Source organism: Trachemys scripta, chromosome 8 (assembly GCF_013100865.1).
Source record: "Trachemys scripta elegans isolate TJP31775 chromosome 8, CAS_Tse_1.0, whole genome shotgun sequence".
NCBI lineage: Eukaryota > Metazoa > Chordata > Testudines > Emydidae > Trachemys > Trachemys scripta.
In genome coordinates this window covers 44,062,941-44,087,819 of record NC_048305.1, presented here as the reverse complement: position 1 = coordinate 44,087,819, position 24,879 = coordinate 44,062,941, and the positions used below count along the sequence as shown (strand labels likewise).

Genomic DNA, 24,879 nt, shown 5'->3' with positions numbered 1-24,879 from the left:
AGGTGTTCTTACACCTGGAAAAGACTATATAAGGCTGATGCCTCATCTCCATCTTGTCTTCAATCCTGCTTCATACCTCTGGAGGAACTTTGCTACAAGCTGAAGCTTTGAACAAAGGACTGAGGACCCATCCCAGCGGGGGATGTATTCCAGAGACTTGATTTGAACCTGTAGTTTATTCTATCGCTGCTGCAAGCCTGAACCAAGAACTTTGCCATTACTGTATGTAATTGATTCCATTTAACCAATTCTAACTGTCATCTCTATCTTTTTCCTTTTATGAATAAACCCTTAGATTTTAGATTCTAAAGGATTGGCAACAGAGTGATTTGTGGGTAAGATCTGATTTGTATATTGACCTGGGTCTGGGGCTTGGTCCTTTGGGATCAGGAGAACCTTTTTCTTTTACTTGGGTATTGGTTTTCATAACCATTTGTCCCCATAACAAGTGGCACTGGTGGTAATACTGGGAAACTGGAGTGTCTAAGGAGATTGCTTGTGAGACTTGCGGTTAGCCAGTGGGGTGAGACTGAAGTCCTCTTAGTCTGGCTGGTTTGGTTTGCCTTAGAGGTGGAAAAAACCCCAGCCTTGGGCTGTAACTGCCCTGTTTGAGCAATTTGTCCTGAGTTGGCACTCTCAGTTGGGTTCCGCCAGAACCGCATTGTCACACAAGGTCCTTCACCAAAGCCTCTTAAACAAAGTAAGCAATCATGGAATAAGAGGTAAGGTCCATTCATGGATCAATAACTGGTCAAAAGATAGGAAGCAAAGGGTAGAAATAAATGGAGAGAGGTAAATAGTTGGGTCCCCCAAGGATCTGTACTGAGACCAGTGCTGTTCAACATACTCATAAGTGATTTGGAAAAGGGGGTGAGCAGTGAGGTGGCAAAATTGCAGCCGATACAAAATTATTCAGAATAGTTAAGTTCAAATCTGACTGCAAAGAGTTATTAAGGGATCTCACAAAACTGGGTGACAAAATGGCAGATGCAATTCAATGTTGAAAAGTGCAAAGTAATGCACTTTGGAAAAAATAATCCCAATTACACATACAAAATGATTGGGTCTAAGTTAGCTGTTACCACTCAAGAAAAAGATCTTGGAGTTATTGTGAATAATTATCAGAAAACATCCACTCAATATGCAGTGGCAGTCAAAAAAGTGAACAGAATGTTGGAAATCATTAAGAAAGGGATAGATAATAAAACAAAAAGTTCATAATGCCAAAACTAAAATCCCTGGTACGCCCACATCTTGCATACTGCCTGCAGTTCTGGTCGCCCCATCTCAAAAAAGATATATTAGAACTGGAAAAGGCACAGAGAAGGGCAATAAATTTGATTAGGTGTATGGAAAGCTTCCATCTAAGAAGAGATTAAAAAGACTGGAACTGTTCATCTTAGAAAAAAGAGATGCTTAAGGGGGAAATACGATAGAGATCTATAAAAATCACAAATATTATGGAGAAAATGAATAGGGAAGTGTTATTTAGCACGTCACACAACACAGGAACTAGGGGTCACCTGATGAAATTAATAGTCAGCAAATTAAAAACATACATAAGGAAGTATTTCTTCACAGAACACACAGTTAACCTGTGGAACTTGTCATGGATGCTGTGAAGGCCAAAAATATAACTTGTTCAAAAAAGAACTGGATAAGTTCATGGAGCATGGGTCCATCAATGGCTATTAGCCAAGATGGTCAGGGACACGACCCCATGCGCTGGGTGTCCCTAAACCTCTGACTGCCAGAAGCTGGGATTGGACAATGGGATGGATCACTCCATAAATTGCCCTGTTCCGTTAATTCCCTCAGAAGCATCTGGCACCTGTCGTTGTCGGAAGGCAGGATACTGGGCTAGTTGGACCATTGGTCAGACCCGGTATGGCCATTCTGATGTGATTACATTACACCATTCTTTTAGGGGTTTTTATCCTGAGCTTACTGACAGGAACCCTCAGCCTTACCCAAAGCGTCAAGTGTTTTGTCTGAAGTCATCCTTATGTCCTTGGCAGTTTGAATTGTCTGACATGTACCGGAAACAGGTCAGCTTGGGGAGCCCCTGAGCTCTGCGGTCCAATGGGACCAGCTGAGCCAGGCTGTTCTGCAAGTCACTAGTACCAGAGAGCCAGGAAGCACGGACACCAATGAAGCGTCAGGGGTTGGCATGGTGCTCAGCCAGTTTCTTATTACCCGTCCCTGCTTCCTCAGGCACCATACCTTGACTCCGGCCCCTGCCCCTGCAGCATTCCTGAAGCCCACAGGCCCTGCTGCAGGCCTCAACGGGCCAGCAGGAACCATACGCACAACACAGACAGTACCAGGGTCCCTGGCAGCTCCTGGGGACTTTCAGGAGTCCACAGGGAAGGAAATCTGGGCCTGGGTCTGGAATCAAGTTCTGGACCAGGGAGCTGGGAAGCAGGGAAAATGGTTGTGAGACTGGTCTAGAAGTGCACTCGTTCCCAAGCCAAAGAAAGAGAACATGGGCAAGAACTCTACCGGAGCACCTCACACTTGGATGTATTTCCCTGGGGGGCAGGGTGAAAATCCCCATTGTGCCAATGGGAACCGAGGCACAGAGACACTAAATGACTTGGCCAAGTCACTCAGGAAGTTTTTGGTGGAGCAGGGTAGATCCAGGTCTCTCAAGCCCCCTGCTAGCACCCTAAACCACGGAGCCACCCTTGCTCTCCCGTCTCATAAGGGTTATAATGGAAGATTGGTCGCTATGCATGATCACGTGACAACACATTAAGAGGAAAAGAGAGGGTAATGGAAGCATGAGTAATGTGCTGGGGTCTATAAATAACTAGCTATCCCAGACCAACTGGATTGCTTTGCTGAGGGAATTACAAAGTTAGTGGATCAAGGCTACAGAGTACTCGAAAGAATAACATGAATTAGCTGCAATACATATGCTGTCAGATGGGGTTGCAGCTGGCCGAACGACCACAGAGGAAGGGTCATTATAACTGGCCATGAATTGCGCTGGAGAGAGGTGACCAGTGGGGTACACCAGAGTTTGCTGCTAGACCTCCAGTGCTAACTGGGATGGGGGACACACAACAAGCTCCTGACATTTACAAGGATCCCAAGAGTGGGAGGAGCAAAGAACACAGATCTGAAGCGCCCACACGGACAGCAGGGCCATGCCCGACCTGGGAGCAGGCCAGCTCTTCAATACAGGACAGTGCTCTTTACCTGTCACGTGACTGACTCCGGGCACCATCTCCTTCCCGCCACCATCGAAGTAATCCCTGCAGAGAAGGACACATGGGGCAATGTCAGTAGATAGCACTGCACACCAGGGCTGGGTTCCCAAGGCAGAAAGCTTCCCTTCTTTTACTGACAGAGACCTCAATACTGACCCGTGGCACTGTCCCATATCCACCTGCCACATATCCAGAGAGATCCTGACAGAAAACCCCAGCATCACCATTCAGAGCGTCCCCAACACCATCCTCCCCACGTATCTCAATACGGGGAGTTCCAAGCACGCAATGCATTCCCCATCCCACAGCACTATTAGAGCAGTTCTGTGCCCACAACTCACTCTAGAGTTGCTCATGTCACGTTCAAATAGTCCAACTAGAAACACTCCCCGCTATTTATTTCTGACTTTGGTTTAGTGTCTCACCGACACTGGGAGCTCTGGCTGGGTTCACTGACAACAGACTTATCAGCCACCTTCTCTAGGCCTGTCCCCATGTGGGGCCTGGGGAAGCTCCAGCATGTGGCATAAATAGGATGGCTCCCCGAGGAGAGAAGCCTGACATCTCCTACGGGTTTAGGTGCTGTGACAGATATGGAGTGATACACAATGTTGTGGACACAGTAGGAGCTGCAATGTACAAATCTCAGAATATTTATATTTGGATTCTGGATCACCTGACCTGGGGTTCTAAGACTTTCTGTGCATCTATTGATGGAAGGAAATAAACGCAGTGGGAAAAGCAACACAAGGGCTTTCGAGATAAGGATACCCCTAGCAGGGCCGGCTCTAGGATTTTTGCCGCCCCAAGCAAAAACAATTTTGACCCCCCCCTCCCGTTTTTTTCTTACCCCACCCCCTGGCCCCGCCTCAACTCCGCCCCTTCCCCAAATCCCCAGCCCTGCCTCCTCCCCCCAGGCTCTCAAGCCTAGGAGGGAGGGAGGGAGAGGGAGAAGCTGCGCGTGCCCCGCGGCCACTCAGGGTCTCCTGCTCCCTCCCAGGCTCTCAAACCTGGGTGGGAGGGGGAGATCCCGAGCAGCCGCGGTGCACTAATGGCAGAAGCGGAGGTGAGTTAGGGCGGCTGGGGCACATTTTTAGGGGCGGCATGGCCCGCGCCAGAATGCCGCCCCTAAAAATGTGCCGCCCCAAGCACCAGCTTGTTTTGCTGGTGCCTAGAGCTGGCCCTGACCCCTAGGTACATGCTAGAATTGGTCAAGCTGTTTGCTTCCAAGATCCCTTTTCTTGATGTAAACCCTGTTTCGCAATGCTGGGACCTGTCAGCCCACAGGGCTACAAACAGTTTAGAAGTGCCCTGATCCCTGCAGAGAGGAGGCATTGTCAGCAGCTGTCTGGGGGTTCAAGCTGGCACAGAGGGTTACGTCTCCACACCAGTCAGAGGGGTGACTGCAGCCTAGGCACACTTGTGCTAGCTTTGCTAAAAATGGCAGTGAAAATGTGGCAGCCTGGATCCCAGTGGAGGCTGCATAAGCCTCCCTGGAACTCCGGATACATACTCACGTTGCCCCATGTGATGGTGGGCTGGACCCCCCATCTTCACTGCTGCTTTTAGCCATGCTAGCTAGATTCCAGCTAGTGCGGGTGTGCCTACCTGAGCTGGAGTCACCCTGCTCTGGCTGCAGTGTGGACGTACCCAGGCCCCATGGAATGGTGCTTTCCCAGTCCAGGAATGGCAAGCATCAGGGGAAAACACCCATTGCATTGAGTCTGCTCCATTATTTTAAGATCTGTTCTCTCTCAAAAAATGTTTTTTCTAAACAAATGCTAATTAAAGGAAGCTGTTTGGTCACTAATTCTCACTGTCATGCCCTGGAGGGACAGAATTGCAGGGCCTGGGCATACACCAGACCCGCTGAGGTACTCACAGCTGGCTGAACCAGCTCCTGCTCTGAGAATGGCAGGATCGCCTGACCCCATCCTGAGAGGTGATGGCCAGAGCCCCCGCAGGGTGCTCTTTCAGAGACACCAGGAGGGCTCAGAGGTGCAGTCCACCTGATAACCGGGACAGGCACTACAGTTAAGGTAAAAGCTGAACAGACCGCAGTTGAGGCTGTCATGCAGAAGAAAGAAATTCAGGCCCTGATCCCACACTGAGTGCTGTGTGGGCAGACCCCTGAGCCCATGCAGAGTTCACTGCAAAATGCAGGCCTTGGCACATGGGGCTGGGTCACACATTATAGACTGGCTGCAATTCACGGAGACTCCTCCTCCATGAGCTGGCTGAACGCCCAACACTGCCGAGTTCGGAGCCTGCCTAGCCCTGTGCACTGCAAGAACCATCTATCTTCAGTTGCTTATAACTTTGCTAAACCATAACCTTGGGGGATGAAATGTGCCATGTTTCGGCTGCGCTGCAGCTTTCCATTTATTGCGGATACATCTGATTTTGCAGTGGCTCTGCTGGTTTTGAGAAGTGAGATACAGGAGTAGGCGAGAAGCAGCACTGTCAGTGTTTACAAAGGTTATCTGCAACCTTTCCTCAGACACCTCTTGCAGCTCAGGGATTTGGAGCAGGAAGCTAGAAACCTGGCAGGGGTAGGAGAAGAGGTCTGGGATCAGAGCCACCCGAGCCCTTGCTGCTCCAGGAAAGTCTGTCCAGACCTGGCCAAATTACAAGCCACAGAAAAGTGTGTTGTGTGTGTGGTCCCTAATCCCAGGGGGGGCCCTGTTTGGTGCCAGACGATAAGTGTAAGGACATTGCAGGTTGATGGCAGGGTCGGGATGGAAATGGAGGTGCCCTTGGGTCAGAGTCACTCTAGACCCATTAGCAGCTCAGATTCCCTCCACTCAGATTTGAGTGGGTCTGTCTGAGCTGCTGGCAAAGAGAAGAGAAATCCAAGCCTCCCTTGGGAGGGGTGGGAGAAGGGCACAGAGGGCTCCTGAGGAGAAACAGCTGCTATCCATGGGACTCAGCCTTCTTCTTTTTCTGCACCACTGCATTAACCCCTTCTGGCAGCATGCCCCACGGCAGATCTGCATGGTGAGCTCTGCTCCTTCCTCATTTGGGGGGCTCAGATGCTATGCGAGCATTAAAACAGAGCATGGTGCTGGCCCAACCCCACAGCGGGATACGTATGTCCAAGGCAGTAGAGCCCAGTGGAGGTCTATGTGTCCCAGTGAGCGGAGCCAATGCACCTGGCAGTGTGAGGCTGGGCTTGTGGCCCGGCTTTGGTACAGAACCAAATACTGCACCAGAAAAACCTTTCTGCAGGAGGAATCCTCCAAGGAAAACATGGCAGGCTCCAGGCGGAGCTACCAGTGACCTGATGTCCCAGGACAGAGAGACACACGGGATTCACAAACTTCCTGCCTGTCTGCGTATTCCTTTAACAAGCCCTGTGCCCCCGGGGCTCGGTGGGGTCACTGAGTGGGCAGTGGAAGGCGATGGGGTCTATTATGGCTGGAAGGGCAGCAGCTCCTGCTGGTGCTCAGGTTTCCTGCCTCGGACAGGCCAGACACTCCACCAATGAGTGGTGAGTTACGGGATGGGAAGAATGAATACACTTGGGGGATGGATTACTTGGGGGCAGTGAGGATTGGATAGTTGGGGACACAGGGGAACCCCCCATTCCCAATGTACGGGGGGGGGGGGGGACACACACAGAGCTGCTACCTCCTCCATGGAAAGAGCTGGGGAGATCCCCCAGCCATGCCCTACTCCCCAATGGAGAGAGAGGTCTATAGATGCTGGGGGAGTGGGGCTGCTGTTCCCCCCTGGAGACTGCAGGGTGCAGGACAGATAAATCTCAAGCCACTGGCCTCCCCGCAAGAACAGGGCACAACCCTTCATGCAGCCTCTCTCTGCATCTCTACTGCAGAAAGATAGGCTGCTATCCAGAGCAATATCTGAGACCCAGCACTAGAAACAGCAGCAACCTGCATGGAACTGGGAGGGCAGAGCCCGAGTTGCAGGAGGGAAGGGTTAGGAGGAAGCAGTCCACAGTCCGCATGCACATGATTGGCCAGCCGGCTGCAGTTGCAGCACCTCTGTAAATAGGTCTCTTGATAAAGTGCCAGTTTCATTTCAGAAACAAGGAGTTCTTTCACGCTATTGCCCAGTTGGCAGGATGTCAAAGAGTGCCCGTGCCTGCATACAGCCTGTGACAGACCCAGACCAGTGGGGTACAGGAGTCTGGTAGAGGGCAAATATACTGGTCACTGGATGAGTAGTTTTCTGTTCCCTGAGTGACCAGAGCAGGGGCTGCACTAGAGTAATCAGGAACCTGCTAGAACCAGTTAAGGCAGGCAGGCTAATTAGGACACTTGGAGCCAATTAAGAAGAAGTTGCTAGAATCAATTAAGGCAGGCTAATCAGGGCACCTGGGTTTTAAAAAGGAGCTCACTTCAGTTTGTGGTGCGAGTGTGAGGAGCTGGGAGCAAGAGGTGCAAGGAGTTGAGAGTGAGAGGGTGTGCTGCTGCTGGAGGACTGAGGAGCACAAGCGTTATCAGACACCAGGAGGAAGGTCCTGTGGTGAGAATAAGGAAGGTGTTTGGAGGAGGCCATGGGGAAGTAGCCCAGGGAGTTGTAGCTGTCATGCAGCTGTTACAGGAGGCACTATAGACAGCTGCAGTCCACAGGGCCCTGGGCTGGAACCCGGAGTAGAGGGCGGGCCCAGGTTCCCCCCCAAACCTCCCAATTGACCTGGACTGTGGGTTCTTCCAGAGGGGAAGGTCTCTGGGCTGTTCCCCAACCCACATGGTGAATCTCTGAGGCAAGAAAATCCACCAATAAGCGCAGGACCCACCAAGATAGAGGAGGAACTTTGTCACAAGCCACAGACACACCCCACTCCTGGCTCATCCCTACCTTCAACTGCTTTAACTTTGCAACCCTCACAGTCTCCTAACACAGCGTCACCACATCTCTTAGGGTATGTCTACACTACGGGATTATTCCGATTTTACAGAAACTGGTTTTTGGCAACAGATTGTATAAAGTCAAATGTATGCGGCCACACTAAGCACATTAATTCGGCGGTGTGCGTCCATGTACCGGGGCTAGTGTCGATTTCTGGAGCGTTGCACTGTGGGTAGCTATCCCATAGCTATCCCATAGTTCCTGCAGTCTCCTCCGCCCATTGGAATTCTGGATTGAGATCCCAATGCCTGATGGGGCCAAAAACATTGTCGCGGGTGGTTCTGGGTACATCCTCTCCCTCCCTCCGGGAAAGCAACGGCAGACAACTGTTTCGCGCCTTTTTCCTGGGTGAACAGTGCAGACACCATATGGCAGCATGGAGCCCGCTCAGCTCAAGACAGCAGTCATGAACATTATAAACACCTCGCGTGTTATCGTGCAGTTTATGCTGAACCAGAACCTGCAAAACCAGGTGACGAGAAGTAGGCTACGGCAGCGCGGTGACAAGAGTGATGAGGACATGGACATGGAATTCTATCACACCGCGGGCCCTGGCGCTTTGGAGATCATGCTGTTAATGGGGCAGGTTCATGCCGTGGAACGCCGCTTCTGGGCCCAGGAAACAAGCACAGACTGGTGGGACCGCCAGGGCCAGCTCTAGGATTTTTGCCGCCCCAAGCAAAAACAATTTTGGCCGCCCCCCGCCTGTTTTTTTCTTACCCCACCCCCCCGCCCCACCTTTAGTTCTGCCCGTTCCCCTATCCCCAGCCCTGCCTCCTCCCCTCAGGCTCTCAAGCCTGGGAGGGAGGGAGGGAGAGGGAGAAGCTGCGCGTGCACCGCGGCCACTCGGGGTCTCCCCCTCCCTCCCAGGCTCTCAAACCCAGGAGGGAGGGGGAGATCCCGAGCGGCCGCGGCGCGCGAATCAGCTGTTTCGTGTGCCGTGGCTGCTCGGGATCTCCCCCTCCTTCCCGAGTTTGAGAGCCTGGGAGGGAGGGCGAGCAGCAGTGTGCGAGCGGCAGCAGCGGAGGTGAGTTAGGGCGGCTGGGGCACATTTTTAGGGGCGGCATGGCCGCGCCAGAATGCCGCCCCTAAAAATGTGCCGCCCCAAGCACCAGCTTGTTTTGCTGGTGCCTAGAGCCGGCCCTGGGGACCACATAGTGTTGCAGGTGTGGGACAATTCCCGTGGCTGTGAAACTTTCGCATGCGTAAGGACACTTTCATGGAACTTTGTGACTTGCTTTCCCCTGCCCTGAAGCGCCAGAATACCAAGATGAGAGCAGCCCTCACAGTTGAGAAGCGAGTGGTGATAGCCCTGAGGAAGCTTGCAACGCCAGATAGCTACCGGTCAGTCAGGAATCAATTTGGAGTGGGCAAATATACTGTGGGGTCTGTTGTGATGCAAGTAGCCAAAGCAATCACTGAGCTGCTGCTACCAAAGGTAGTGACTCTGGGAAACGTGCAGGTCATAGTGGATGGCTTTGGTGCAATGGGATTCCCTAACTGTGGTGGGGCGATAGATGGAACCCATATCCCTATCTTGGCACCGGAGCACCAGGGCAGCCAATACGTAATCCACAAGGGGTACTTTTCAATGGTGCTGCAAGCACTGGTGGATCACAAGGGATGTTTCACCAACATCAACATGGGATGGCCGGGAAGGGTTCGTGACGCTCGCGTCTTCAGGAACACTACTCTGTTTAAACGGCTGCAGCAAGGGACTTACTTCCCAGACCAGAAAATAACAGTTGGGGATGTTGAAATGCCAATAGTTATTCTTGGGGACCCAGCCTATCCCTTAATGCCATGGCTCATGAAGCCATACACAGGCAGCCTGGACAGTAGTCAGGACCTGTTCAACTACAGGCTGAGCAAGTGCAGAATGGTGGTAGAATGTACATTGGAGGTTTAAAATGTTGCTGGCGCACTTCACTGACTCGCTCAGACCTCAGCCAAACCAATATTCCCATTGTTATTGCTGCTTGCTGTGTGCTCCACAATCTCTGTGAAAGTAAGGGGGAGACCTTTATGGCGGGATGGGAGGCTGAGGCAAATCGCTTGGCCACTGATTATGTGCAGCCAGACACCAGGGCGATTAGAAGATCACACCAGGAAGTGTTGCGCATCAGAGAAGTTTTGAAAACCAGTTTCATGACTGGCCAGACTACTGTGGGAACATTCTGTTTGTTTCTCCTTGATGAAAACCCACCCCCTTGATTGACTCATTCTCTGTACGCAACCCACCCTCCCCCTAGCTTGCTTTCAAAGGAAATAAAGTCACTATCGTTTAAAAATCATGCATTCTTTATTAATTGATTATAAAAAGAGGGAGAGAACTGACAAGGTAGCCTGGGTGGGGTTTGGGAGGAGGCTAGGAGGGAAGGAAAAGGCCACTAAAAAGGTTCAAAGTAATGACAGCCTTTTGGTTGGGCTTCCACTGGGGTGGATTGGGAGGGTGCACGGAGCCTCCCCCCTTCGCGCCCCCCGCATTCTTACACGTCTGGGTGAGGAGGCTATGGAACATAGTGAGGGGGGAGGGAGGTTATACAGCGGCTGCAGCGGCACTCTGTGGTCCTGCTGCCGTTCCTGAAGCTCCACCAGACGCCATGTTACCCGGGGTTCTTTCAACCCAAAGCTCTTGGTAACTTTACTCTGTGCGAGGAGGTGTCAGGAAATAAATCAGGGGAGACACGGCCGTCCGACCTATAGATGGCTGGCACAAACAGGACAACACAAGAATGCTTTCATTTAAAGCTAAACTTTACTAGTCTCAAGCACTTACACACGTCCGCAACAAGATTAGTAAAACACCCCCAACCCTTGATAATTACCAAAGCTGAGTGTGGATTTCGAGTGGCACAGTCGCAGCCCGTCTGCCGGTGGAGAACACAAGATGCAGCCAGAGGGACAGGCCAGTCCCAAAGAGTCCCACCTCCAAAGGAGTCCTACCTATCTCAAGCTTTTTCCCCTTAATACAGTGACATGTCCCTTAAAGAAAACTTGTCCAGTAAGCAGTTTCAAGCAAGAGACTCCTTCTGATTATTGATGAACCAGGTGTGAGTTTTCCAGAGTCTGCAGCTCTGAGACCCCAATAGACATTCCTGCTCTTTTAAAATGCATGTATCAGCAACTTCAACACAATTCTTATCAGGAAGGATGCGGGGTCAAGCTGCCCCTTCCATGGCACCCCAAAACCCCCTTCCCTCCTGCCTTGGTCAAGCTGAGTTTGCTGACTGGCCAATTTACAGCTTGCTGACTAGGTTGCTTTTTAACAATAACCCAAAGTGGTTTTAGGCACTTTACTGGTTTGCCAAAGTCTCCCCGTACAGCCGGAGCATGTCCGTTTGATCCCGCAGCAGCCCCAGCGTTGCAGCCTGCCACTTCTCATCTCGAGCATCCCTCATGGCCTCACATTCACTGGCATCTTTCCTGTACTTTGATACCGTGTCCTTCCACTCATTCAGATGAGCTCTTTCATTGCGGGTGGATTCCATGATTTCCGAGAACATTTCATCTCGCGTCCTCTTTTTTTGATGCCTTATCTGAGATAGCCTTTGGGACGGAGGAGGGAGGCTTGAAAAATTTGCAGCTGTGGGAGGGAGGGAAAAAAGGGAGAGAAGTATTTAAAAAGATACATTTTACAGAACAATGCTTATACTCTTTCACGGTGAACAACACTATTCACATTACATAGCACATGTGATTTTGGTACAAGGTCACATTTTGCATCTTTTAATATTGAATGCCTGCTGCTTTGGTGTTAGAGAGCACAGACGCAGGTCTGGGCAACAGAATTTGGCTTGCATGCGGCCATGGTAAGCCATTGTCTTTCAGCTTCTGCAGCGCCCTCCTTTCCCACATACCAAGCAAAGCGCGTTGGGTGCTGTGGTTTTCCTGTTAACGTGCAACAGCAGAAACCAAACTAACCCCCTCCCAATCCAATTCTCTGGGATGATCGCTTTATCCCTCCCCCCACAGCGTGGCTGGTATCAGGGAAGATTCCCTCCCTCTCCCTCCCCCCCCCCACTTGACTAACTGCAGGGAAGGATTTCTTTTCAGCCACAGGCAAACAGCCCAGTAGGAACGGTCACCTCTGTCCCCTTAATTAAATTTCCGTATTTCAACCAGGTTACCATGAACGATATCACTCTCCTGAGGATAACACAGCGAGATAAAGAACGGATGTTGCTTGAATGCCAGCAAACACCGGGACCATACGCTGCCAGGCTTTGTCATGCAATGATACCAGATTACTTGCTACTAGCATGGCGTGGTCAAGTGTCCTACCATGGAGGACAGAATAAAGCTGCACTGCCAAGAAACCTTATGGAAAGGCTTTTGGAGTACCTCCAGGAGAGCTTCATGGACACGTCCCTGGAGGATTTCCCCTCCATCCCCAGACATGTTAACAGACTTTTCCAGTAGCTGTACTGGCCACGAATGTATCCCAAGTCCTCAGGGCAAATTAATCATTAAAAAACGCTTGCTTTTAAACCATGTTTTATATTTACAAAGGTACACTCACCGGAGGTCCCTTCCATGGCCTCATTGTCTGGGGGTTGGGAGGGTGCTTCAGTCAGGCTGAGAAAAAGATCCTGACTGTTGGGGAGAACGGAGTGCTGTGTGCTCTCCGCAAGCTCGTCATCCTCCTCCACCTCCTCCTCTTCCCCATCCGCAGAATCCTCAGGCATGGCTGAGATTACCCCCGCCTCGGAATCCACAGTCAGAGGTGGGGTAGTGGTGGCAGCCCCCACTAGAATTGCATGCAGTTCAACGTAGAAGCGGCATGTCTGCGGCTCTGACCCGGAGCGACCGTTTGCCTCCTTTGTTTTTTGATAGGCTTGTCTGAGCTCCTTAACTTTCACGCAGCACTGTAGTGAGTCCCTATTGTGGCCTCTCTCCATCATGCCCTTGGAGATTTTTTTCAAATGTTTTGGCATTTTGTCTTTTGGAACGTAGTTCTGCTAGCACTGAATCCTCTCCCCATATAGCGATCAGATCCAGTACCTCCCGTATGGTCCACGCTGGTGCTCTTTTTCGATTCTCGGACTGCATGGTTAGCTGTGCTGATGAGCTCTGCATGGTCACCTGTGTTCTGCACGCTGGGCAAACAGGAAATGTAATTCAAAAGTTTGCAGGGCTTTTCCTGTCTACCTGGCCAGTGCATCCGAGTTCAGATTGCTGTCCACAATGGTGCACTGTGGGATAGCTCCCGGAGGCCAATACTGTCGAATTGCGGCTACACTAACCCTAATCCGAAATGGCAATACTGATTTCAGCACTACTCCCCTCATCAGGGAGGAGTACAGATATCAATATTAAGAACCCTTTATATCCAAGTAAAGGGCTTCGTTGTGTGGACGGGTGCAGGGTTAATTTGGTTTAAAGCTGCTAAATTCAAGATAAACTCCTAGTGTAGACCAGGCCTTAGGCTAGGTAGGTTTTGGAGAGAAGAAAGGAGATTCCAGGATATGGATTCATTGGTCCAGCCACCCCCACAGCGCCCTTCCCTACACAGGCTCTCCCATCGGGTCACCATCCATGCCTATGCAAAACCAACAAGGGACATGGCTCTGACCTGGTAGTGTCTTAACTTCCCTTTGCACAGTGTAAGGGTATGTCTACACTACGAAATTAGTTCGAATTTATAGAAGCCGGTTTTATAGAAATCGGTTGTATACAGCCGATTGTGTGTGTCCCCACATAAAATGCTCTAAGTGCTCTAGTTGGCGGACCGCGTCCACAGTACCGAGGCTAGAGTCGACTTCCAGAGCATTGCACTATGGGTAGCTATCCCACAGTTCCCGCAGTCTCCGCCCCCCATTGGAATTCTGGGTTGAGATCCCAATGCCCGGATGATGCAAAACAGTGTCGCGGGAGGTTCTGGGTACATGTCGTCAGGTCCCTCCCCCTCCGTCACAGCAACGGCAGACAATAGATTCGCACCTTTTTACCTGGGTTACCTGTGCAGACAACATACCACGGCAAGCATGGAGCCCGCTCAGCTCAGCTGAGCTCACCGTCACCATATGTCCTCTGGGTGCCGGCAGACGTGGGACTGCATTGCTACACAGCAGCAGCTGCTAACTGCCTTTTGGCGGTAGACGGTGCAGTAGACTGGTAGCCTTCATCGGCGATCTGGGTGCTGGCAGCCGTGGGGCTTGCCTTTTGGCAGTAAATGGTGTATTATGACTGTTAGCCGGCCTATTACAAGTCGGGTCATCGCACGTTAGCAGAGTCTTCCCTGAGCAGCAGCTCGTGCAATAGGCCTGAAGACCATCGTCATACACCGCCCCGTATTTGCTGCCAAGCACCCAGAAAGATGCCGAGGGCTATCAGTCACGCTGCACCGTCGTCTTAAGATGTAAAAAATAGATTTTCTCTGTATTCATTTGCTTCCCCCTCCCTCCGTCAAATCAACGGCCTGCTAAACCCAGGGTTTTCAGTTTAATCTTTGGGGGGGACCAGTCTGTGACAGTTGTTTGTGTCTCTCCCTGATGCACAGCCACCGTTCTTTATTTTAATTCCCTGTGCCTGTACGCCATGTCGTCACTCGGCCCCCCTCCCTCCTTCCCCTAGGCCGTCAGATACTACGTTTGCGCCACAGCTCGAGCCGAGAAGCGGTTCGCGCCTTTTCTTTGAATTCTGGGTTGAGATCCCAATGCCCGGATGATGCAAAACAGTGTCGCGGGCGGTTCTGGGTACATGTCGTCAGGCCCCCCCCCCCCCGTCACAGCAACGGCAGACAATAGATTCGCGCCTTTTTACCTGGGTTACCTGTGCAGACAACATACCACGGCAAGCATGGAGCCCGCTCAGCTCAGCTGAGCTCACCGTCACCATATGTCCTCTGGGTGCCGGCAGACGTGCGACTGCATTGCTACACAGCAGCAGCTGCTAACTGCCTTTTGGCGGTAGACGGTGTAGCATGACTAATAGCCGTGGGGCTGGCAGCCGTAGGGCTGCATTGCACCAGCCCCTTGCCCTTTGGTAGAAGATGGTATATTACGACTGGTATCCGTCGTCGTCATACTGCAGTGGCTGTCAATCATGGGCACCTGGGCAGACATGCTACTGTCTCGATGATGATGGCTATCAGTCGTAGTATACTATTTTCTGCCAATTGCCCAGTATTGTCTGCTAAGCACCCAGAAGAGGCCGAGGGCGATCTGGGTGCTGGCAGACGTGGGGCTGGCAGACGTGGGGCTGCATTGCTACACAGCAGCAGCCCCTTGCCTTTTGGTAGAAGATGGTATATTACGACTGGTATCCGTTGTCATCGTACTGCAGAGGCTATCAGTCATGCTGCACCGTCGGCTGCCAGCTTAAGATGTAAAAAATAGATTCGTTCTGTATTCATTTGCTTCCCCTTCCTCCGTGAAATCAACGGCCTGCTAAGCCCAGGGTTTTCAGTTTAATCTTTGGGGGGACCATTCTGTGTGACAGTTGTTTGTGTTTCTCCCTGATGCACAGCCACCTTTCTTGATTTTAATTCCCTGTACCTGTCCCTGTACGCCATGTCGTCACTCGGCCCTCCCTCCTTCTCCTGGTCCATCAGATACTAGTTTCGCGCCTTTTTTCTGACCAGGCGCCATAGCTAGCACTGGGATCATGGAGCCCGCTCAGATCACCGCGGCAATTATGAGCACTATGAACACCACGCGCATTGTCCTGGAGTATATGCAGAGCCAGGACATACCAAGGCGAAACCCGGACCAGCCGAGGAGGCGATTGCAGCGCGGCGAAGAGAGTGATGAGGAAATTGACATGGACATAGACCTCTCACAAGGCACAGGCCCCAGCAATGTGGAAATCATGGTGTCACTGGGGCAGGTTCATGCCGTGGAACGCCGATTCTGGGCCCGGGAAACAAGCACAGACTGGTGGGACCGCATCGTGCTGCAGGTGTGGGACGATTCCCAGTGGCTGCGAAACTTTCGCATGCGTAAGGGTACTTTCATGGAACTTTGTGACTTGCTTTCCCCTGCCCTGAAACGCCAGGATACCAAGATGAGAACAGCCCTCACAGTTGAGAAGCGAGTGGCGATAGCCCTGTGGAAGCTTGCAACGCCAGACAGCTACCGGTCAGTCGGGAATCAATTTGGAGTGGGCAAATCTACGGTGGGGGTTGCTGTGATCCAAGTTGCCAGGGCAATGAAAGACCTGGTGATATCAAGGGTAGTGACTCTGGGCAACGTGCAGGCAATAGTGGATGGTTTTGCTGAAATGGGATTCCCAAACTGTGGTGGGGCCATAGACAGAACCCATATCCCTATCTTGGCACCGGAGCACCAAGCCACCGACTACATAAACCGCAAGGGGTACTTTTCAATGCTGCTGCAAGCCCTGGTGGATCACAAGGGACGTTTCACCAACATCAACGTGGGATGGCCGGGAAAGGTACATGATGCTCGCGTCTTCAGGAACTCTGGTCTGTTTTGAAAGCTGGAGGAAGGGACTTTCTTCCTGGACCAGAAAGTAACCGTTGGGGATGTTGAAATGCCTATCGTGATCCTTGGGGACCCAGCCTACCCCTTAATGCCATGGTTCATGAAGCCGTACAGAGGCAGCCTGGACAGTAGTCAGGACCTGTTCAACTACAGGCTGAGCAAGTGCCGAATGGTGGTGGAATGTGCATTTGGACGTTTAAAAGCGCGCTGGCGCAGCTTACTGACTCGCTCAGACCTCAGCGAAAAGAATATCCCCATTGTTATTGCTGCTTGCTGTGCGCTCCACAATATCTGTGAGAGTAAGGGGGAGACATTTATGGCGGGGTGGGAGGTTGAGGCAACTCGCCTGGCCGCTGATTACGCGCAGCCAGACACCAGGGCGGTTAGAGGAGCACAGCAGGGCGCGGTGCGCATCAGAGAAGCTTTGAAAACGAGTTTTGTGACTGGCCAGGCTACTGTGTGAAACTTTTGTTTGTTTCTCCTTGATGAACCCTCCAACCCCCCCCCCCCGACCCGGTTCACTCTACTTCCCTGTAAACCAACCACCCCACCCCACCCTCCCCTCCCCAATTCGAGCACCGCTTGCAGAGGCAATAAAGTCATTGTTTTTTCACATTCATGCATTCTTTATTAGTTCCTCACAGAAGTAGGGGGATAATTGCCAAGGTAGCCTGGGATGGGTGGGGGAGGAGGGATGGAAAAGGACACACTGCATTTTAAAACTTTAACTCTTATTGAAGGCCAGCCTTCTAATGCTTGGGCAATCATCTGGGGTGGAGTGACTGGGTGGCCGGAGGCCCCCCCACCGTGTTCTTGGGCGTCTGGGTGAGGAGGCTACGGAACTTGGGGAGGAGGGCTGTTGGTTAAACAGGGGCTGTAGCGGCGGTCTCTGCTCCTGCTGCCTTTCCTGCAGCTCAACCATACGCTCGAGCATATCAGTTCAATGCTCCAGCAGACGGAGCATTGACTCTTGCCGTCTGTCTGCAAGCTGACGCCACCTATCATCTTCAGCCCGCCACTTGCTCTTTTCATCCCGCCATTCAGCCCACCACCTCTCCTCTCGTTCATATTGTGCTTTTCTCATGTCCGACATTGACTGCCTCCACGCATTCTGCTGTGCTCTATCAGCGTGGGAGGACATCTGCAGCTCCGTGAACATATCGTCCCACGTCCTACGTTTTCTCTTTCTAATGTTCACTAGCCTCTGCGAAGGAGAAACATTTGCAGCTGGTGGAGGAGAAGGGAGAGGTGGTTAAAAAAGACACATTTTAGAGAACAATGGGTACACTCTTTCATTACAAGGTCGCATTTTTCCTCTGCCTGCCAGTTTGGTATGAGAGATCACTCACGCAGTGCCCCAGGCAACATATTTCGGCTTGCAGGCAGCCATGGTAGGCCACAGTCTTTTGGCTTTTTTAACCTTCTTAACATGCGGGAAAGGTTTCAAACAGCAGCTCATTTCCCATATCAAGGATGAATTGGGTTGGCCATTTAAAATGGGTTTTCAATGTAGAAGGAGGGGCTGCGGTTTCCCGGTTAACATGCAGCACAAACCCAAGTAAACCACCCCACACACACACACACGATTCTCTGGGATGATCACTTCACCCCTCCCCCCACCGCGTGGTTAACAGCGGGGAACATTTCTGTTCAGAAGAGCAGGAACGGGCACCTCTGAATGTCCCCTTAATAAAATCACCCCATTTCAACCAGGTGACCGTGAATGATATCACTCTCCTGAGGATAACAAAGAGAGATAAGGAATGGATATTGTCTGCATGCCAGCAAACACCGGGACCATACGCTTCCATGCTTTGTTATGCAATGATTCCAGACTACGTGCTACTGGCCTGGAGTACATGAAGGAGAGCTTTCTGGAGATGTCCCTGGAGGATTTCCGCTCCATCCCCATACACGTTAACAGACTTTTCCAGTAGATGTACTGGCCGCGATTGCCAGGGCAAATTAATCATTAAACACGCTTGCTTTTAAACCATGTGTAATGTTTACAAATATTTACAAAGGTACACTCACCAGAGGTCTCCTGTGTGCCCTGAGGGTCTTGGGTGAGTTCGGGGGTTACTGGTTCCAGGTCCAGGGTCACAAACATATCCTGGCTGTTGGGGAAACCGCTTTCTCCGCTTCCTTGCTGCTGTGAGCTACCTACAGTACCTCCATCCTCATCTTCCTCGTTCCCCGAACCGTCTTCCCTGTGTGTTTCTCCATTGACGGAGTCATAGCACACGGTTGGGGTAGTGGTGGCTGCACCCCCTAGAATGGCATGCAGCTCCGCGTAGAAGCGGCAAGTTTGCAGCTCTGCCCCGGACCTTCCGTTTGCTTCTCTGGCTTTGTGGTAAGCTTGCCGTAGCTCCTTAATTTTCATGCGGCACTGCTGTGTGTCCCTGTTATGGCCTCGGTCCTTCATGGCCTTGGAGACCTTTTCTAATACTTTGCCATTTCTTTTACTGCTACGGAGTTCAGCTAGCACTGATTCATCTCCCCATATGGCGAGCAGATCCCGTACCTCCCGTTCGGTCCATGCTGGAGCTCTTTTGCGATCCTGGGACTCCATCACGGTTACCTGTGCTGATGAGCTCTGCGTGGTCACCTGTGCTCTCCACACTAAGCAAACAGGAAATGAAATTCAAACGTTTGTGGGTCTTTTCCTGTCTACCTGGTCAGTGCATCTGAGTTGAGAGTGCTGTCCAGAGCGGTCACAATGAAGCACTGTGGGATAGCTCCCGGAGGCCAATAACGTTGAATTCCGTCCACACTACCCCAATTCCGACCCGCAAAGGCCGATTTTATCGCTAATCCCCTCGTCGAAGGTGGTGTAAAGAAACCGGTTTAAAGGACCCTTTAAGTCGAAAGAAAGGGCTTCGTCGTGTGGACGTGTCCAGGCTTAATTCGATTTAACGCTGCTAAAGTCGACCTAAACCCGTAGTGTAGACCAGGCCTAAGTGACTCTGCAAGATGCAGGCCAATGGGGCCCAATAGGAGCTGCCCTGTGTACCTCTGGAAGTCACAGGAAAGCTCTTCTCCCGCAGAAGTTAGGAGCTATGAGGCAGGAGCTCACACAGGACACTGCTTCACCTGTCAGACACACATACGCAGTGTGACCTTCCCCAGCTCATGTACAATTCATGAGCTGAGGAAGAAAGCTCCATGCCAGAGGTATTGCACGTGCACAACTCTTATAAATCCCACAATGGGGGTATACACAGGAAATCAATGTAATCGATTATTTACAAATTCACACACACACACCCCACAACAGAGAGACAGGAATGGTCATCACTTTACACAGCACTAGACAAGTACATAGGCAATGAGCCCCCAAAAGGAGAAACAGCATTACAATTTACTAAGCTAAAGCACATTAGTAGGTGAATAAAAGAGCAAAACTTTTTGCCTGGCAGCTGCAGAAGGAAGAAATTCAAAATGAAACGAGGATGAAATTCACCCTCATGTCCAAGCAGCTGATCCATGCACCTCCACTCAAGCCAAGGCGGACGCAGTGGGGCCCCTGCATTGTGGTTAACTGTCTTTCATTCACCGCACACGAAGAGAAGTTAGCATGTTTTATGTTTTTATCTTTCAGGAAGGTTTCCATGACTTCACTGCTTAGCATCCAGAAACTTAACACGCAAGAACCAAAAACAGAGAGAGACAAAGCAGGCTGCTCCCTAAGGCAGAGTGGCACAACTCACTGACTTTGCTCTTTGCAGACTGCCTGCTGAAGGCCCAGATCACATGCTTTTCTACAGAGCCCCTTAGCCTGCAAGCAGGCGTGGGAAACACCTTACTCTTAAAGTGATAGCTAGTCATTTTAACCCCATTCTCAATACACCACAAACTGCACCCTTAATGAACACTGGTCACTAAGGTGACCAGACAGCAAGTGTGAAAACTCGGGACAGGGATAAGGGGTAATAGGAGCCTATATAAGAAGAAGACCCCAAAATCGGGACTGTTCCTATAAAATCTGGACATCTGGTCACCCTACATTAGACAAATCAAAAAATTAATACCACATCCCCCCACACGGTTTGAAATGTTTTATCACACTCTCCTAACTGTAACACAAGAACCTATACAGACGTAGAGAGTATACTTAGCTGAGACCAGTTATCTTCCACTGTAAGGGAGGATAACTGGAACTAGGCAATATGCCAACGTTTGCATGTTTCCAAAGCAATATTCCTCTTCACTTGGGGAAGGTCCTGGGGAGCTAACCCAAACGTTAGGAGCCTCCATCCTAGATCACTCCTGCATTCACCAAAGCATCAAGCTATGTCATTAAAACACCAAAAAGAAATGAAGCACACGAGCAAAGGGACTACAAGAGTTATGCTGTGATAGCAATATTCCATTTTTGGTACTTTTTATTCCTATTAGCCTTGCAGAGCCAATGCAGCTAAGACTGAAGGTCTGTCTTTGTTGCAAAAAAAGGTGCAACATGTAGAGCTGGGGAGAGCTCAATTGCTGTGAAATCCTACTGGAGACAAGGCACCGGTAGTTCTTAACTCAGTGTAGACAGCTGAGCTCAGCCTAACTCCTCCATGTGGCATTTATCTCAACTAGCTATGTCAAAGGATTTTAAATGGAGTTAGGTTTTTTGCTGCAGAGAAGACACAGGGTACATCAACACTGCAAGTTCAGGGTCCTATTTCCAGCTCAAGGAGCCATACTCAGCTAGCCCTCATCGAGCTAGTGTGCTAAAGATACAGAGCAGCCACTGCAGCGCAAGCAGTGGGAGCGGGTAGTCACCCTGAGGATGTACCTAGTGTCTCCGATGGGCACACACTTGCCATCCCACCGCTTGTGCTCCACAGCTACAGTCTATTTTTAGCACCCAATCTCCGGGGGAACTAGCGTGATTCTGTCTCCTCGCTGGGCATCGCCCACCCAACTCCCAGGGTAGATACAGTGTATATCCATAGGTGCCAACTCCATGGGTGCTCTGAGGCTCAAGCACCCACTGAAAAAAATAAGGGGTGCTCAGCACCCGCAGAGACGGATTACATGCATCTGACGAAGTGGGTATTCACCCACAAAAGCTTATGCTCCAATACGTCTGTTAGTCTAAGGTGCCCCAAGACTCTTTGTCGCTTTTTACAGATCCAGACTAACATGGCTACCCCTCTGATAAGAGACGGATTAATCTTTTGTGGGCCCCGCCCTCCATGCTCTGCCCCAAGACCCTGCCCCCACTCATCCTCTTTCCCCTGAGGCCCCGCCCACCATCCCTGCTTGGCCTCTCCCCCCAAGGCCACACCCACCCTCTGTGGGAGAGGCGGTGGAGAGCAGCGAGCACCCACCAGCAAAAACAAAAGTCAGTGTCTGTGGACATATCCATAGCCTGGGCAGGCTGGATTGCAGCTCGCCTACCGCCCCAGCCAAACTGTTCACTACGTCTTCGTCAGACAAACCCACTGATGGCACTGGGGCTCCGCAGGGAACTGATGGCCTCATTCGAAGACAGCAGGGTTGCACAGATGTCCCCGAGGGGCTGGTGTGGCCCTGCCAAGCTACACTTCACCTGGGACTTTGCTGAAGGAAGGAAGGAAGGATCCCATTCAGCTCACAGCCTTTGCTACACAGGCCTTCTGGTCAAACATTTCCCACCATTGCTGCCTTGGGCTCAATTCCCTCCAATGGTCGCAACACGAGAGCTCCAGCGGTGACAAAGCAACAGAGGCTGGAGGGTGGAGACCTGCTCTGAGCAGGGTCAGACAAGGTAGGGAGAGATTCCCGACCGGGGCAGGGGAGAATTCCCCCAGTGCAGGAGCAGCACATGGCGCGGGAGCCAGGAGGGCAGAGGCTAGTTAGCACAACTGATTTGGCTAGAGTGTCTCCACCCATCTTCCACTCTAGGTGCAATACAGAGCGTTGGACACACAGAGGATGCAGCTGAGAAACACACAAAAAACGGCTTCCTCCCGCTCCATCCCCAGTGCCCCAGCAATGCAAGCCTCCAACCCAACTCCTCCCCCATTCTCCATCCCATGCAAAGGCTAGCAGACGAGGGGGCTGGGACAAGCATGGTCTCAAGGTTACAATCGAGGCTCCAACCAGGCCAGGTGGGAAGCCCATTTCACAGCCACCCACCCCTCCCCAAGAACACCCTGCACCAGGGGATTAAATGGATGATCCTTAGCTTACTGGCAGTGCAACTGTCTATGGCACTCAAACTGAGACACAACCAGACCCAAACATGACATGCCTGGTATCATTGCCTCACATTGCCGTCACTCCTGCAAATCCACCTTCTTAAAAGCCCTCTCCCCTGCAGCCACCTTCATGCCTGCTCCCATGCTCCCACTTCTCCTGGGAGCACATAATGGATCAGTGCCAACCTTGGACACTACATCAGTGCAATGCTACAGCTCTCACTGAAACAGAGAGTAATGCTTTCCTGGGAACTTTCCCATGCCCACCTTGTCTGCCTTGGAAAGCTCCCAAAATAGCTATGCCGGAATAAGAGTAAACCCACACAGGGTTTACAATGAAATAACGATTCCAGTCAATGCTCAAGTGTATGCCAGTGCTTAGAAACTGATCCACAAACTTTATACAAGGACGGCTACACCCACTGAAACAGCAGCCAAGGCTCTGAAATGGAACCTGCCAGATGTCCGCCAGCCCAGCACTTCCCAAAGCATCTAGGTGTTCCTTCGGTCATCCATCCACCAGCTGAGCAGCGCCCCCTTCCACCTACTGATCCCGATCAGCCCAGGTAGCCAGTGAGATCTGGCAGCCTCACAGCTTGAAGTATGGCTTCAGGACACCAAGCACCACCTTATCTGACTTGTCTATGGATTGGCCTGGGGGTGAAATGCTGCGTTATGGAGAGAGGAGCTTTGCTGGTGACACGAATGGTTCTAACTGGCCTGCAGGGCTAGCCCTCTGTCCAGTGCACATGGACTGGAGCTAAGGTGCGTGTGAGCTGCCACGGGGAGTGTGTGCCCAGCCTTCCCACAGCCAGCAATGGGGCTCCATCCCACATGGCATGCTGCAGGGGAACAGCACAGCCTGGGATGGCAGAATGAGGCAGAGAGAGATCAATCACTGGAAGGGTCCTGAGAGCCACTCTGAGAGGCAGCCTGCATGGGGTTTGCACAGGAAAGTCACATTTACAACCCGTCTGTGCTAAGTCAGCTTAGGAGGCGAGAAGGAGAAACCAGGCCCAGCACTTACCTTTTCCTTGTTGTAGCCCCTTCCATCTTGCGGCCCCTCTGCTTGCTCCTGGGGACAGCACCTCACTGACGCTCAGAAGCTGCGTAAGGAGAAGGACCCAGGTGTTTCTAGCTAAAAGCACAGCGTCTCCCTGCAGAGAAGCCAGTCTCCTTCCTGCCTTGTTTGGCGCAGAGAGTCTCTATCCAAATCACAGAGCACAGGCTGTCCCAACGCAGCTCACCTTGGAGCAGCAGGCCGGGAGAGCAGCTAAACACAGAGGACTCACACAGACTCCCAGATGACTGGCTGGCACGGGTTTCTCAGCACAAGCTGAGCTGTCAGCCTTGCCAGAGGTGGAGCCCGGGACAGTCATCAAACAACCACACTAGCATGCTGTGTGCTGTACACAGCCACCCCCCCAACCAGCGCAGAGCAACAAGGATTCCATTGAAGGGGAGCAGAACCCATTATGCAGGCTCCTGGGGTGGAAAGCACAGCCTTCCGCCCCGCAAGTGCAGAGCTGCGAATGCTGCCATGCTGACGAGTGAGAGAGCCAGCCTGCTTTCTACACACATCAGATGCCCAGAAAGGAGAATCCTGGGTCTCCCATTGGGTCCCTGCTTGATCTGCCACCCTCCCAGCCTTTGTTCCCCCCTTGCTGTGCAGGATCCTGTCTGAAGATGCCGTGCACCCGTGACATGCGCACACTAGGTTCCGGGGGTAAACGGACAGCATTACCCGAAGAAGCCCAGCTGATTATTATACCTGTGTCACAGCTCCATGGAAACAGTCTCCAGTGGGAGGTCACGTCTCAGCAGCACGGTGTCTCGAAGGGGGCTGCCTCCCTCTCCCCCCCCCCCACCCATGCTGCACATTCCAGCACTCTGAGCAGGCAATTTTTGGTCTGGTCTCAGCCTGTGGTCTGGACAGAAACTGGGCCTGCAGCAGAGTCTGGAATTATCCGAAGAACGGCCACAAATCCTGCTGCCCACAGAGGAGGGACAGTGCAAATGCACTCCAAACAGTGGAGACGCAGAGAGCAAGACAGCCAGACGTCAGCTTTGTTACACAGCTGCTTTCTCTGCACCCCCAGCCTCCGTGCTGGTGCATCGCTGGCTGCAAACAACAGAGGCGTCTGTCTGATGCCATCACCCCTGAACCAA

General features: G+C 51.7%; 1 protein-coding gene across 2 annotated transcripts in view; it reads right to left on the bottom strand.

Moving 5' to 3' along the window:
* LOC117881392 (myomegalin-like) overlaps nucleotides 1-23,878 on the bottom strand; it is a 162,662-nt gene extending 138,784 nt beyond the window's left edge. The window contains exons 1-2 of one of the 2 annotated variants that reach the window (XM_034778587.1): nucleotides 23,738-23,878; nucleotides 3,205-3,260 (exon numbers count right to left, since the gene is read on the bottom strand). In XM_034778587.1, coding sequence (XP_034634478.1) covers nucleotides 3,205-3,260; nucleotides 23,738-23,763 — 82 coding nt within the window. In that variant the 5' untranslated portion in view covers nucleotides 23,764-23,878. The remainder of the gene's footprint in view (nucleotides 1-3,204; nucleotides 3,261-23,737) is intronic. The other variant, XM_034778579.1, reaches the window with a different exon arrangement.
* Between the last annotated feature and the right edge of the window lie 1,001 nt (nucleotides 23,879-24,879).